This window comes from Crassostrea angulata, chromosome 7 (assembly GCF_025612915.1).
Source record: "Crassostrea angulata isolate pt1a10 chromosome 7, ASM2561291v2, whole genome shotgun sequence".
Taxonomy (NCBI): Eukaryota; Metazoa; Mollusca; class Bivalvia; order Ostreida; family Ostreidae; genus Magallana; species Magallana angulata.
Window position 1 is genome coordinate 6,927,510 of NC_069117.1, and position 12,892 is coordinate 6,940,401.

Genomic DNA, 12,892 nt, shown 5'->3' on the forward strand with positions numbered 1-12,892 from the left:
GCGAAAAATACAGCTCGTGAAAGTAGGCGTGCCACAAATCATTTGCTGGACCAATCGTCATACAATAATTGTTGTATCTTGAAATGAAACGGGGTCGTGACCTCGTGGGCACTCGTCACGCCTCCGTTTCATTTCTAGATACAGCAATTATTGTATGACTATTAGTCCAACAAATATAACTTAGAGTTGTTATGAAATTGATTAAAGCATAAGTTTTGTGGTAATTTTTTTTCTCACTGTACAATAATTCAAAAATTATTGTACGTTACTATCACCATGCCTTCTTTCATAAAGTACAATAACTTGTAGATTCTAAAGTTATTGTACGGTCATATGCCATGCCTACTCGGGTAAAGGACAAGTATTGAAAATTATTGTACACCAGTCATCGAAGGAAAAACGCCGCTTAAGTGCCACAATCATATTGAGCTTGCCAATACCCATTTCAGTAAAACGTTTTTTTGCAAATTAAAGGTCTAAGGTTTGAAAATACACTGAACAACCTTTGTTTATCTTTTATTTCTCAGACATTAACAAACAAATGGATAAAATTCTGCGTACATTTGTCAACAGCGGTGCATGCTGCATTTCATGTGGTTCATACAAAAGTAGGTGGGGCTGTGCTTCCCCGTATTAACACACATATATCTCTGTAAGGACTGTCACACCCATCATCAGAATACAACCGCAATTACATCATCAGTACACTCGCAATTATATCATCAGAGTACACCAGCAATTACATCATCAGAGTACACCAGCAATTACATCATCTTGATCAAGGAATACTCAACACTTGCTCAGGCTTATCCAAGTCCACATGCAACTTCTTCACTATTCAATACTCAATGAAAGTATACGTCTTAAAATAGAACCCAAACTCAAAAATTAAAGTGCATCTAAGGAAGGCAAAGCAGATAAATCAATGAATAATGAATCAATTAGTAAATATGCATAACACATATAAACACACTGACAAAAATAAATATAAGATGGTATGATGTCTCTATGTTGGGATATATTTACAAGGGGTATCAATGCATAATGATTAAATCATTAACTCCCTATAAATACAGCATACACTAGGCAGTCCGCACACGTAGGGAGCTGTCCTATTTGTTGACTTCCTCAGCACTATCATAACGGCTCCCACGGCCGGGAGAGTCACAGATCACTTTGATGGGGCTTTATAGAGGTCATCATAATGCTTTCCTGTGTCTAGAAGTGTCCACAATATGACTAGCTTCCTCCCCATTGACATACTTCTGCCACATCTTTCTATACAACAGCTCCATATTTCTGGCATAGGTCTTGCAGTTAAAAAGAGGGCTTGTGAGGCGGGCTTTCCAAACTTTAGCTCTCATTGCTTGTAGACTATAAAAAAAAAATTAGACCTTAAATAGTTTCATCAAGAAAATGTAGTGTCATATCTTTACTGCCTATCAAGGTTGAATTTATTTTGTGACCTTCAATAATACTTACTGAGCCTTATCTGTACCAAGTTTGGAAGCTATTCTTATATAATCTTCACTGGTTTTGGCAATAAGCTCTGGACATCCTAGCGTGTTCAGTTGTGAAGAAGCCACTCTAGAGGCCAATGTCTCACCTACAGTACCAAAGTCTACATATCAACAATCATCAATTGTCCCTATCTAGATGATATTCTCTCTGCACCTGTATAAAAAAGTTTGATTCATAGAAAAATAAGTGAGTGATCAATGTTTACCCAATAGAGTGACCATTGGTGTTCCCGCCCACAACACATCCATCCCTGTAGTGTGTCCATTACAGAGAGGGGTGTCCAGGCACACATCAGCCAACTGTCCTCTTCTGACGTGTTCCTCCTACAGACCAAACCAAACAATGTGTCATCTCTACACAACTCTTCAAATGTACTAGGATTAAGCCACTTTTTAATAGCTGTCATGTAGAAATTATTTATATACGTTAAGTTGATTAAACTTTTAAACTACTTTCTATAGTCTCTTATCAATAGGTCAGTTAATCTAGATCTTGGCTTACCTTTGGAGCCACCGGTGAGAAAATAATTCGGCCAGGAGAGAGTCCTGCATTGGCTGCGGTCTGTAAAACATTAGTTTCTCCCACAGCTGGGAACCGGAGCAGCCAAAGAACTCCATCAGGGACCTGTTTCAGGATCTCTATCCACATGTGCAGGGTCTGGGGGTCAATCTTGTACAGCTGGTTAAAGTTACAGTAGATGACTGCGTCCTCTGGCAGGCCGTACTGGGAGCGGGCGCTGATGATGATGTTCTGGGGAATCTCTTCTCCTGTTGCCGCCTTGTTATTTGTCTGAAACACAAAATAACTCCTTTTATCCATCATGATGCTATGTTACCAATACCTGTCTTGAACAAAATACATTTTAACAAGTGTTTCCTTTAAGAACACAAAATGAAATTGAATTTTTAGAAAATAGACAATAGAGAGTCATGAGCTTTCAACGTCTACAGAAAATTTTTGTACTGCATAAATTACCTGGTTGGTAGTAACTCCATTTTGGATTACAACATCATTGATACAAGAATGAGACAGGCCAGTCTGTGCCATCGTCTGGAGAATGGGCTGTACAGGAAGTGACATCACCTCGAACGTAACCTGACCTGGACTGCCGTCATTATTGTCCGTGGTCTCTCCGTGAGCAGCGGTGTACGTAATAGTCTGTACAAATATAAATCATTTTTCAATATAAAACAAGCTGTATGTATGAGTCTGTACAAATACAAATCATTAATCAAGATAAAACATGCTGTAAGTAGAGTTTATACAAGTACAATTAACAATGTAAAACTTATTTCATCAAAACTTATTTATCTGTATCATTTTGTGTCATGAGATACATCAGACTTGCCTTAAGCTGTCCACTATGTTTCAATGCCTCAAGGTTAACACCATTTAACATGATGTTATTGTCCGACACTTTTCCGTCTACTTCCACCAAAAGTTTTTCTTTTAGATGAGGAAACATTTGCATATGGTCTCCAATAAAGAATGTGTTTGGCATATAAGCAAGGTTTTCTGAGTATTGGTCAGCCAAGTTTAAGGGGGAAGTGACCTCATCTGTCAGAATGTAGTCCATGAAAGTGGCTCCACTTGTTCCAGGGTATCCAAGCCACATCACCTATGAAATTAAATAGGGTCCTGAGTAACTGATGTCCATTAGATAAACATACTTTGCCTATAGATTTCACTTTTCTATTATCTATTCAATATACCTGGATGGGAGCTGGCCTTAGAGCAAAAAGTTCATTCCGAGCTCCTTTAGTGTATCCATTCATGTTCACCAGGATATCAATTCCGTCAGCAAAGATTTTGTCTGCTGCTTTGCCATTGCATGGGATCTGTGACAAGTCTATGCAATGTTCTGCTTCGGCATTGATCTTGGCACGGAAAGTCGTTCCATCATCAGGACTCAGGGAGTAGCAGAAAACCTACAGATGAATCAAGTATACTTAATCTTCAGCAACCTCACTGTAATTTTCAGAAAAAATTACTGAGTAAAAATTACTCGGTATTTAGATAGACTTGTGGAGCTTTTCGTTCTCCATTTATTTGAGAGATATCCTCATTACCTCTACATTATCTCTGTCATGGAAGCCTGGGATACTCTGCATCAAGTGTGAGGTAGGGTGGTTGCCAAAGTCTGAGCTGACGTAACCGACTCGTAGCCGACCTTTGGGTTCCTTCAACTCTTTTGGATGGTCATAGGGAGGTTTGTGCAGCACGTTAATCTAAAGAGAAGAATGTTGATTTAATCCCCAGTCATTAGGTTACTACAATACTTGTACAAAATTTGCAAGAACTTTTGAGGCACAGAAGCCACTTACTTTCTCTAAGCAGAGGTTTGCATGCCTGGCAGCAATGGCCTTCCTCATTTTATGTGACAGGGGGTAGAGCATGCTGTGATGGGGATGGACTGAGGGCAGGCGATTTTTTGCTAGCTGATCCTTCACGATGTGAACTAAGCGCTTCATCCTGGAGCTGTAGTCTGTCCAGTCACACACAATCTATAAAACAAAGGTGTACCCCACAATGAACAAACTTTCTATCAGAGAGGCAGATAAATTAGACCTACAAAAAGTGGCATTCAATAAAGTTTTACCAATTACTCACCTGTAGACAGTGTGCTAAGTTACAGTATGCATCTGGAAAGTCTGGTTTTAGTTTCAATGCTGTTCTGTAGGAGGCTATGGCTTCTGGGATATTTCCAGAGTCCTAGAGAGGGAATATGTTTACAATCAACAAGAAAAAGCTTTTCAAATTGCATTGCAACATGTTTATTCCGACAGTGGATTTTTACTCAGGATAATTAATACTGACATGGATATCTTATATAAATCTCTACACATACCTTGTGAATAGATGCCAAATTACTGTGAGCATCAGCAAATGCTGGATTTATCTGAATGGCTCTAGTATAGCACTGCAAGGCCCCCTGAATATCTTGCATCTCTTTTAATGTGTTTCCCATGTTTGAGTAAGCATCGGCAAAAGTGGGAGAAATCCTGAAAAAGTAACAAGACATCATTAAAAACAATAATATATATTGGGCAAAGAATGTGAAACTGTTAGAGCAATCAACAATACAAGTATACAGACCTGATTGCTTCTTTGTAGTGCATAAGAGCTTCATGCAACTTTCCTTGTTGCTGCAACACACTTGCAAGATTTGAGTGGGCAACAGCAAATTCTGGATAAACCTAAAAGTTGTATTGAAATGTAAACTCTCAGTTGTTCAATTTCAAGACATAAACATCTAATTCATATTTTGTACCTGGTTAAGTTTACTAACCTCTAGAGCTTTAAGATATAGTTTAACGGCCTCTTCTGTATTTCCCTGCTCTCGCTTAATGTTGGCCAAGTTATTTAGGGAGTCGGCGTGTGTGGGACTTAGTTTTAGGGCTGTGTTGTAGCATTCCTCTGCTTCCACCACCTAAAATAAAGCAGTTTCATTTCATAGACCATAAACGCCATATCAATTAAAACCATATGACAATGCATTAACAAAGCCAACATAATAATGGATTGAAGTGCACCTTTAAAAAAAAAAAAAAGATAGTTTATCCAATGAATATGTAACACCCACCTTTCCCTTTTCTTTGAGAGCATTTGCCAGGTTGCAGTAAGCATCAGGAAAGTTAGGCTGCAACTCAATGGCACGTTTGTAGGTGTCAATGGCCAGATCAATCAAGCTAGAAAAGACACAATCAATTACATGTTATACAGATATTTCTCAAGATTTTTCTTGCTTCAAATAGTCAGTGATGTGTAACATAGCCTTACCCTTGCTCATAGTAAACACAGGCCAGATTTCCATGTACCACTGCATGGTTAGGACTCAGATTTAATGCTCTAAGATAGGCAGCCACGGCTCTAAATGACGCAGAAAGAATCATGTCAACAATAATTCATTACTGTAATAGTTGACTTTAATAGTGAATAAAGGGCTTTTGATCTAATTATCAAAGAATGTTATCACTACCTATCAAATATCCTGGCTTCTTTCAGTACGTTTCCCAAGTTTATATAAGCATCCAGGAAGTTTGGATCTAGTGCAACAGCCTGTAGAGGGAATGGTCAATTAGACAAATATCTTCAATTTTTGTGACTTCAACATACAGAAAATATTTGAATTTTCTAGTACCTGAACATTTGATATTTACCTTCTCAAAGTGATGAATGGCCAACCATATTTCTCCTTGTGCATTGAAAACACACCCCAAATTACTCCAAGCCACAGCAAAATTTGGTTGTGTTTCAATTGCTTTTAAATAGCAAGTCTAAATTTAAATGAAAATGAACAAATTAATTCCTTATCCACATTACACATTCCGCGCAATAGCATGCGCAGCAGGGGCGTTCAGCAGACGCGCAAATTTAACAACCAGTTTGAACAAATTAATATGATCCCTGAAACCAACATGGACTTCGAATATCTGTGTTAAATCAGTGACACAGACTTTACATCAGTCATTAAATCTTATCAGTTCTTTGGTCAAGTCCTGCTGAGATCAGAGATCTTGCATTGAAGCAGTCAAGATCATTAGACACATGACACTGCTGTCTTATTCTCCCTTAAAATTGACATGAACTTTGTCAACTGTCGGTGAATCTTGTCTACTCCAAGAAATCAAACTAGTTGTACACAAACAGCCCTTCTGACATGTCTGTTCTTTTTTTTTTTTCATACATTCTAACATGGCAAATGATTTAAAATAAACATTTAATGTACAGAAATCCACATTCAGGTCTGTCAAAAGAGTTAGTTTCGCAAGCGACCGCAGCGTCAGGGTTTGGGCGCGCGCAGCACTGGGTGAAGAAAAGGATTTTTTTTTTCAAGACAGAGAGTGTTTATATTATTTTTTTTCTTCTGAAAAAGACGTCAAAATTTTGTAGCAATCATATAGATTTTTGATATATATAGGATTTCTTTTTTCTTACAAGAGTTGAGACTACATAGACATGTAGTATACAATACCTCCGGTTTACCACTAGAACACCAAATTTTTTCTGGCAATAATTACCATAAAGAGTCATACCAGGTGTAGAATTTACAGCTGATGTCCCCTGGGAAGGAGGCGTGGCACCTCGTATACTATCACAGAAATTATAAAGAAAATGGTGGATTAATGGCAAAATAAGTAGAAATTAGTAAAAGAAAATCATGTAAAAAACAAATTTTCCACATTATACATGGCATAACATTTCCCTTTTGCAAAGATTTTAAAATAATCTCAGCAAAATTTGCAATAAATTATCAGCTAACTTCCATCAAAATGTCTCATCACAATGTTCTCAAAAACAAAACAAAAGTACATTCCAGATACAAATGACTTTGCACATTAATATATACAGATAAAATTTCAAAACATTTCAATATTCTTCAAAGGTTGGGCTGTTTGATTCATTTTTTGGTTTGTTTGAAGAAATGAAGGGAAATAATGGAGAATGATAGTTGTGAAAGTATATGATATTGAAATGTTTTGCTTCTTCAAGTTGGTTGGCTGTTACCAATCTTCAGCTGCATTCAATAGCTATGAAGACAATATCCACATTGATGTTGCCATTCCTATTGAAAATTCTACTACAAATTCTTAAACAATCAACAAGTAATGAATAGAGTTTTTAAATACTTTTTTATGTCAATGCGGGTTTATCATCTTCATAACTAATCACACATCTAAATGGAAAGAAAATTGACACGTAGTCTTCATTTTGCAAAAATTAGCCTGACGTTGAATAAAAATACTCTTTTCATGTATAGTTAAATATTCATACAATTACATTTTTCATTAGGAAACATCAAGAATCATTTTTTTTCTAGCTTAATTTGCAAAATGAATTGACTTGAACAGTTGTACTTCCTCCAAGAGAGGTGATAAACAGGAAAGTCATTTGTATCTACACATTTCAACAAAAAAACACTGAGAGAACCAAGGCATCTGATCAGCTGTCACGTCTCTATCTATATCACTGATGCAATCATACCTTTGCCTCGTCCAATCTTCCAAGAGCCTTTAGTAGATTTCCCAGGTCACTTCGCACACAGTATAAATCCTGAAAACAATATAAAACACATTTAATACATGATGCATCAAAAGAAATAACTTCCAACAGTTTTCAATCAAAATCAAGAATTTCATTGAAAATTCACTGTTTGTAATTGTTATTTTCATAATAGTTGTTGTTTAAAAATTAACGTTAATCATTGATAAATGTTTTGACAGTGTCCATTTGATACTCACTGGGTTGTACTGCAGAGCTGTGACATAGGCCTGGACCGCCTGTTCCATATCACCCGCTGCCACCAGCGCTGCCGCTAGATTAATGTAACCATCAATGAAGTCCGGTTTAAGTCTGACAGCATGCCGATAGTTCTCCAATGCCTCCTGGAGTTGACCACGTTCTTTGAATACATTTCCTAGATTAGAGTAAGCCTCGGCCAACATAGGGTTCTGCTTAATGGCAAGCTGGCTAAAATATGCTGACCTATTCAAAACAAAAACAACAAGTTCTCCATTACAAATGCTGTAGTATTATTCAAGTTAAAATAAATTTTCAATTGAATTATCACAGTAAGAAGCCATTCTACAAAACCATACCTTTCCAGTCTTCGACACTGGAAATGTATAGAGCTGAGCAGTAGAAGTACACCGGTATTATCTGGTTCTTGTCTCCATAGCTGCATACAGTGCTGCTCGGAGTTATCATAGTCTCCTGCCTGGTATTCTTGATGAGCCAACTCCGCCAAACCTACATTCATAAAGGTCAAATATCAGTTAGTACAAGTTAAATAAATCCAATGCCATTCTCAATGTCCGGACAGCCTACATTTTATTTTCTGTGTCACAGGAACTGGCAAATATATCATGGTTTACTCGTATAAACATTTATCAGTTTAAAATCAAGGATCATAACAAATTCAACACGGTTTTGACAAATTCTGCCATATGCCAGTCACATAAATGCATAAGGCTTGCTACGCATCTTTCTTACTTTAGCATCGACTCCCTCCAAAAATCCTTGAAGTTCACAGAGAACGACACAGGGTGACGGACAATAACGATGTTTATAGTCTTTTTAATCTTGTCACTTTTGAAAATATCAAAACAGAAATATTTCTCTATCCCCAAAACAGCTATACTCATACTGCAGTAATGGTGTGTTAGATTTTTTAATGCTTCACACATAATGCACATAGGCTGGGGACAACGCAAGGTCGCGTATTAATCTCTTCCTATATTAAACAAGTGTATGTTCGGCAGTTCGAGCTTGAACTGATCAATTCATACATATAATAAATGAATTACCTGTTGAGTCCGAGATTTGAGCCATTGTTGGCATTTCTTTGTGGAAAATGGCTTCCTCTGCAACCTTCTACTACGTTCTAAAGTATCGGATTGGGCTAAATCATTCACAATTTTGATGAATAATTCCCTGAAGAACTTCAAAGAGAAGGCAAATGTTCAATCACTATCCAAGAGTGGAAGTATCTGTACAATATTTCTCGACTTTAAGTCCAATACTCTTTCAGGACACACGTCCTCCTTCTTCGGCGAGACAACTAATGAATATTCAACACGTGACGTCAGATGGAAAGATTTTCAGTAATATTTAATTAGACCGTAGATATTTGATCTTATCATTTTATTTTCAAATTAATGATCATAATATATAACAGCCATGCAAAAGATTCAAACGACAAGAAAATAAATTCATGATATACTTCATTTATAGGGGAAATATCTTTGGAAAAATTGATGACGTAGTTGTCACATGATATCTTATATCGCTGAGCGCAAAAGGTTAAGCAGCCGCGCGGGCGGATCTCGTTACTCGACCAACATCTCACATTACAGGGGGTTGAACGATCTGGCAACTATATTGATCATAAACTGTGTCTACCTATCGGGAAACTTGGTTTTCTTAATTCGAATCAAAGCATTATTAAAGCCGACCAGAATTATTGAAACTGACTTCAGTAGTCCAGATATAAAAAATAGAACTCAGAGCCCAGAACAGACAATTAATAAGGATAAGATATACCAATGAAAAGTATAGCGATTAGTAAATGATATTGCACTACTAATTCCAACAATGATCTCGGACTGTTTATAGGAAAACGACAGTGAATTCATAAATTTTAGAATATTTTTTTCATTAATAAGTAAATTCATGGGAGGGGGGGGGGGGATAAAGAGTTTTTCCCCTAACATACTCATCCTGAGATCCTAAGAGAGATTATTCGGCTTTCATCATGATAATGCAAAGGTTATACGTGTATCTGCAGGCACGTAGCATCAGGGGGGGGGGGCAGGGGGGGGCAGGGGGGGCAGGGGGGGGCCTGGCCCCCCCCCCCCCCACCTTTTCTTGCAGCAACAATTTTTTTTTTAAATTTACATGTAAAAAAATGAATGATAATGGAGTTGGCCCTCCCACTTTTTTTGAAGTTAGTAAACATTTGATATGAAAGTAAGGAAATGAGTAGTCAAATTGAATATTACCCCCCCCCCCCCACGGATTAGGAATTTCATGATTTGGAGGGGAAAAAAATTTGGTAGGGAAGAATTTTTTTTTGGAAGTATAGTTGGGTCCGTTCCCCCCCCCCCCCCCCCCCCGGATAAGGATTTTGAAGATTTTTGGAAACTTTAAATTTCCCTTTTTTTTTTCTTTTGCTTGTCAAGATTTTTTGGATGGGTCTGGCCCCCCCACTTTCAAAAACGATGCTACGTGCCTGATCTGTATGGTCCTAAAGAAGAACTTAATTACTATTGTATTTAAAATAAATGTATCAAATTTCACAAATGTGTTGACAAAAAAAAAAGCTTTAAAAACATATTTTGTTTTCAATAAAATAGATATATCAATATGTGGGAAAATAATAAATTGACATACTTTTGGGACGTTCAAAAATGCGTAGTACTTACCGAAAATATGCATTGGAATCTATATACCTCCACTTTTAAAATCGTACACACTCTTAACAGTTGTGTTTCTTTTAAAGTTCTGTAAACGACACATGGTAAACGATTTTCTATAGGCTATTACAACATATTTTTTTCCAATATAATGTCCTATTCAGCTTAAGTGCCGCTTGCATGATATAAATATATACCTATATTTGTTTCCCATCATCAATCCAACATAGAATCCCAATGCTTTAAAACACCTAATGGGTATGTAGTTTTACATGCAGATAATACAGTCGATCATGTATATCCACCGCAATTATGTCATCAATTTTATTTGGGGCGAAACTTCTTAGGACCGAAACGACTGGTTACCGTTATGTCTTTTCAATCAGTCGCTTCCGGTTAGTGTAAACGATGGACGTGGAAGATGAAAACATCCTTGCTGGGATCTTTAAAGATTCCTTTCCAGAAAACTGGCAAGAAAACACAGACTTCTTACAATATCTTAGTGAGTTAAGTTCGTATGGGGTGCAGAAATTGTCACTTGAGCCTGATAGTTTAGAAGAAGAAAAGAACGAAATTTTGCAAGCGACACAGAATCTTGCATTTCAACACTACAAAACATTTATTCAGACAGCAGAGTGCTCCAGGGATATTTTTAAAGATTTTCAAATTGTGGAGAAACATGTTGGTGACTTATTGGAGAAACTGCCAGAGTTTAGCGAGGAATGCAAGGGTGTCATGCAGAAGGCACAGGAGATTAATGCAAGTCGACGGATGAATAACTTGACACTTCAGCGCCATACACAGCTCCTTGAAATCCTAGAAATGCCTCAGCTTATGGACACGTGTGTCAGGAATGGATATTATGAGGAAGCTCTAGAACTTGCAGCTCATGTCAAGCGACTAGAGAAAAAACATGGCAATATTTCTATCATAGCTACAATTGTTGATGAAGTTAAAGGATCTACGCAGTTGATGCTGAATCAACTCATTCAGCAGTTGCGAACCAATATTCAGCTGCCTGCTTGTTTGCGTGTGATTGGCTATATACGGCGTATGGATGTATTCACAGAAACTGAACTCCGAATCAAGTTTCTCCAGGCAAGAAATACATGGTTTCAAGGAATCCTGGATGCTATTCCCAGAGAAGATCCATACATTCATATAACAAAAACAATAGAGACTAGCAGAGTCCACCTATTTGATATAATCACTCAGTACAGAGCTATCTTCTCTGATGATGATCCACTCCTGAGTACGAAAAAAGATGATGCTGTTAGTGAGGCTTCCTTGTTTCATGGTTGGGTGGTTCACAAAATCTCTGAATTCCTATCTACTCTAGAACAAGATTTAATGATGGGAATTGGTGAACGATTAGATTCTATTTTAGGTCAGTGCATGTATTTTGGACTTTCTTTTAGTCGGGTAGGAGCTGACTTTCGAGGCTTGCTTGCTCCAATTTTCCAAACTGCTGCTGTAACTGGATTTGGAAACACACTTAATGAAGCAAACAAAAGATTTGAGTTGGACATGCAATCTTACAACCTCATGGCACAGACAAACACTGTGGGTTCTGTTCCATACACTGCACAAGGGAATGAACTCTATCCTCCAGCCATTCTTCTGGATTACTCCCCTTTGGCTGTTTACTGTAATCATGTTTTGAGTGGTTTCAATGAGCTTCGATTGTGTGCCCCAGTCTCTGTTGCTCATGCAGTAGCTGAAGCCTTGGAGAACTCTCTAAATGGGGTCAATAACATTATTCTCTCATTCCATCGCACTGAGGAAACTACATTTGATCAAAGAGAACAGGAAAAATTTACTAAATTTTGTGATGTTTATGGAGAGACTCTTATACCTTATTTAAGCAAATGTCTGCAGGCATTATTTCCTCCTCAACAGTTATCTGCCCTTCTTGGTGTTCCTGTGAATTTGATTGATATCAAAACCGTGGTTGACAGAATCAGACATCTGATGCCTGTAAAGGAAAGTGTTGATGTTTTATCCAAACCCAAAATGGAAAACCAGACACAGCTGCCTGCTAAGGAAACGGAACAGAAAGCAGAAGATCTGCAGGAAACAGATCATGGCGTACCAAAACCAGACAATGAACCTGCAACTGAGCCTGATACTAATCCCTCCATAGTGCTCCAAACTTCAGAAGCAGAGAACATTGAATCAGATTCCGAAAATCAAGGAAAAGTTGTGTTCACAGCTGGCAGCTGTGAACATAGTGAGCACAGTGACATAGAGTGATTTTTGATGTGAAGTGATTTTTTTCTTCTATTTTTGTTTAGGGATGATGTGACAATGTATCAATATTGACATATGGTTATAAAAAATAAATTTCTTTATATCTACTTGAATTCTGATTTAAGAAAAAAAAACCCCAGCCTCTCCCCTTCCTTCCCAGAGGGTGCAATGCAGAATGTTATAGTGTAAGCGAATGCACTGATCTA

The 12,892-nt window shown here is 37.5% G+C and overlaps 2 protein-coding genes across 5 annotated transcripts; one reads left to right on the forward strand and one right to left on the reverse strand.

Moving 5' to 3' along the window:
* Positions 1-500: 500 nt before the first annotated feature.
* On the reverse strand, positions 501-9,099 carry LOC128193206 (UDP-N-acetylglucosamine--peptide N-acetylglucosaminyltransferase 110 kDa subunit-like). Of its 4 annotated transcripts, none has more exons than XM_052866537.1 (21): positions 8,829-9,099; positions 8,121-8,271; positions 7,764-8,007; positions 7,507-7,575; positions 5,682-5,798; positions 5,501-5,580; positions 5,302-5,391; positions 5,105-5,210; positions 4,811-4,951; positions 4,618-4,718; positions 4,370-4,523; positions 4,132-4,233; positions 3,846-4,025; positions 3,591-3,749; positions 3,234-3,449; positions 2,870-3,139; positions 2,497-2,679; positions 2,023-2,310; positions 1,727-1,844; positions 1,483-1,606; positions 501-1,374 (listed from the first exon to the last, which is right to left on the reverse strand). In XM_052866537.1, exons 1-21 carry the CDS (start codon positions 8,860-8,862, stop codon positions 1,200-1,202), a joined length of 3,102 nt encoding a protein of 1,033 aa, XP_052722497.1. In that variant the 5' UTR covers positions 8,863-9,099; the 3' UTR covers positions 501-1,199. The 4 variants fall into 4 exon arrangements, with proteins under 4 accessions (XP_052722497.1, XP_052722496.1, XP_052722499.1 ...); XM_052866536.1 differs by having other exon boundaries at positions 1,483-1,621; XM_052866539.1 differs by lacking the exons at positions 7,764-8,007; positions 8,121-8,271; positions 8,829-9,099 and adding an exon at positions 6,543-6,613 and having other exon boundaries at positions 1,483-1,621.
* A 1,714-nt stretch (positions 9,100-10,813) lies between these two features.
* LOC128192986 (conserved oligomeric Golgi complex subunit 8-like) lies at positions 10,814-12,799 on the forward strand. The gene has a single exon (XM_052866130.1). It carries the CDS (start codon positions 10,845-10,847, stop codon positions 12,687-12,689), a length of 1,845 nt encoding a protein of 614 aa, XP_052722090.1. The 5' UTR covers positions 10,814-10,844; the 3' UTR covers positions 12,690-12,799.
* Positions 12,800-12,892: the final 93 nt, after the last annotated feature.

Bases quoted from the DNA above. Each gene is read 5' to 3' on its own strand.
- LOC128192986 (XM_052866130.1), top strand. From the start codon at position 10,845: ATGGACGTGGAAGATGAAAACATCCTTGCTGGGATCTTTAAAGATTCC.
- LOC128193206 (XM_052866536.1), bottom strand. From the start codon at position 8,862: ATGCCAACAATGGCTCAAATCTCGGACTCAACAG. The intron at 8,272-8,828 runs GTAATTCATTTA...TTATGAATGTAG, and splicing joins TCAAATCTCGGACTCAACAG to GTTTGGCGGAGTTGGCTCAT. The intron at 2,311-2,496 runs GTAATTTATGCA...TTTGTGTTTCAG, and splicing joins ATGGAGTTACTACCAACCAG to ACAAATAACAAGGCGGCAAC.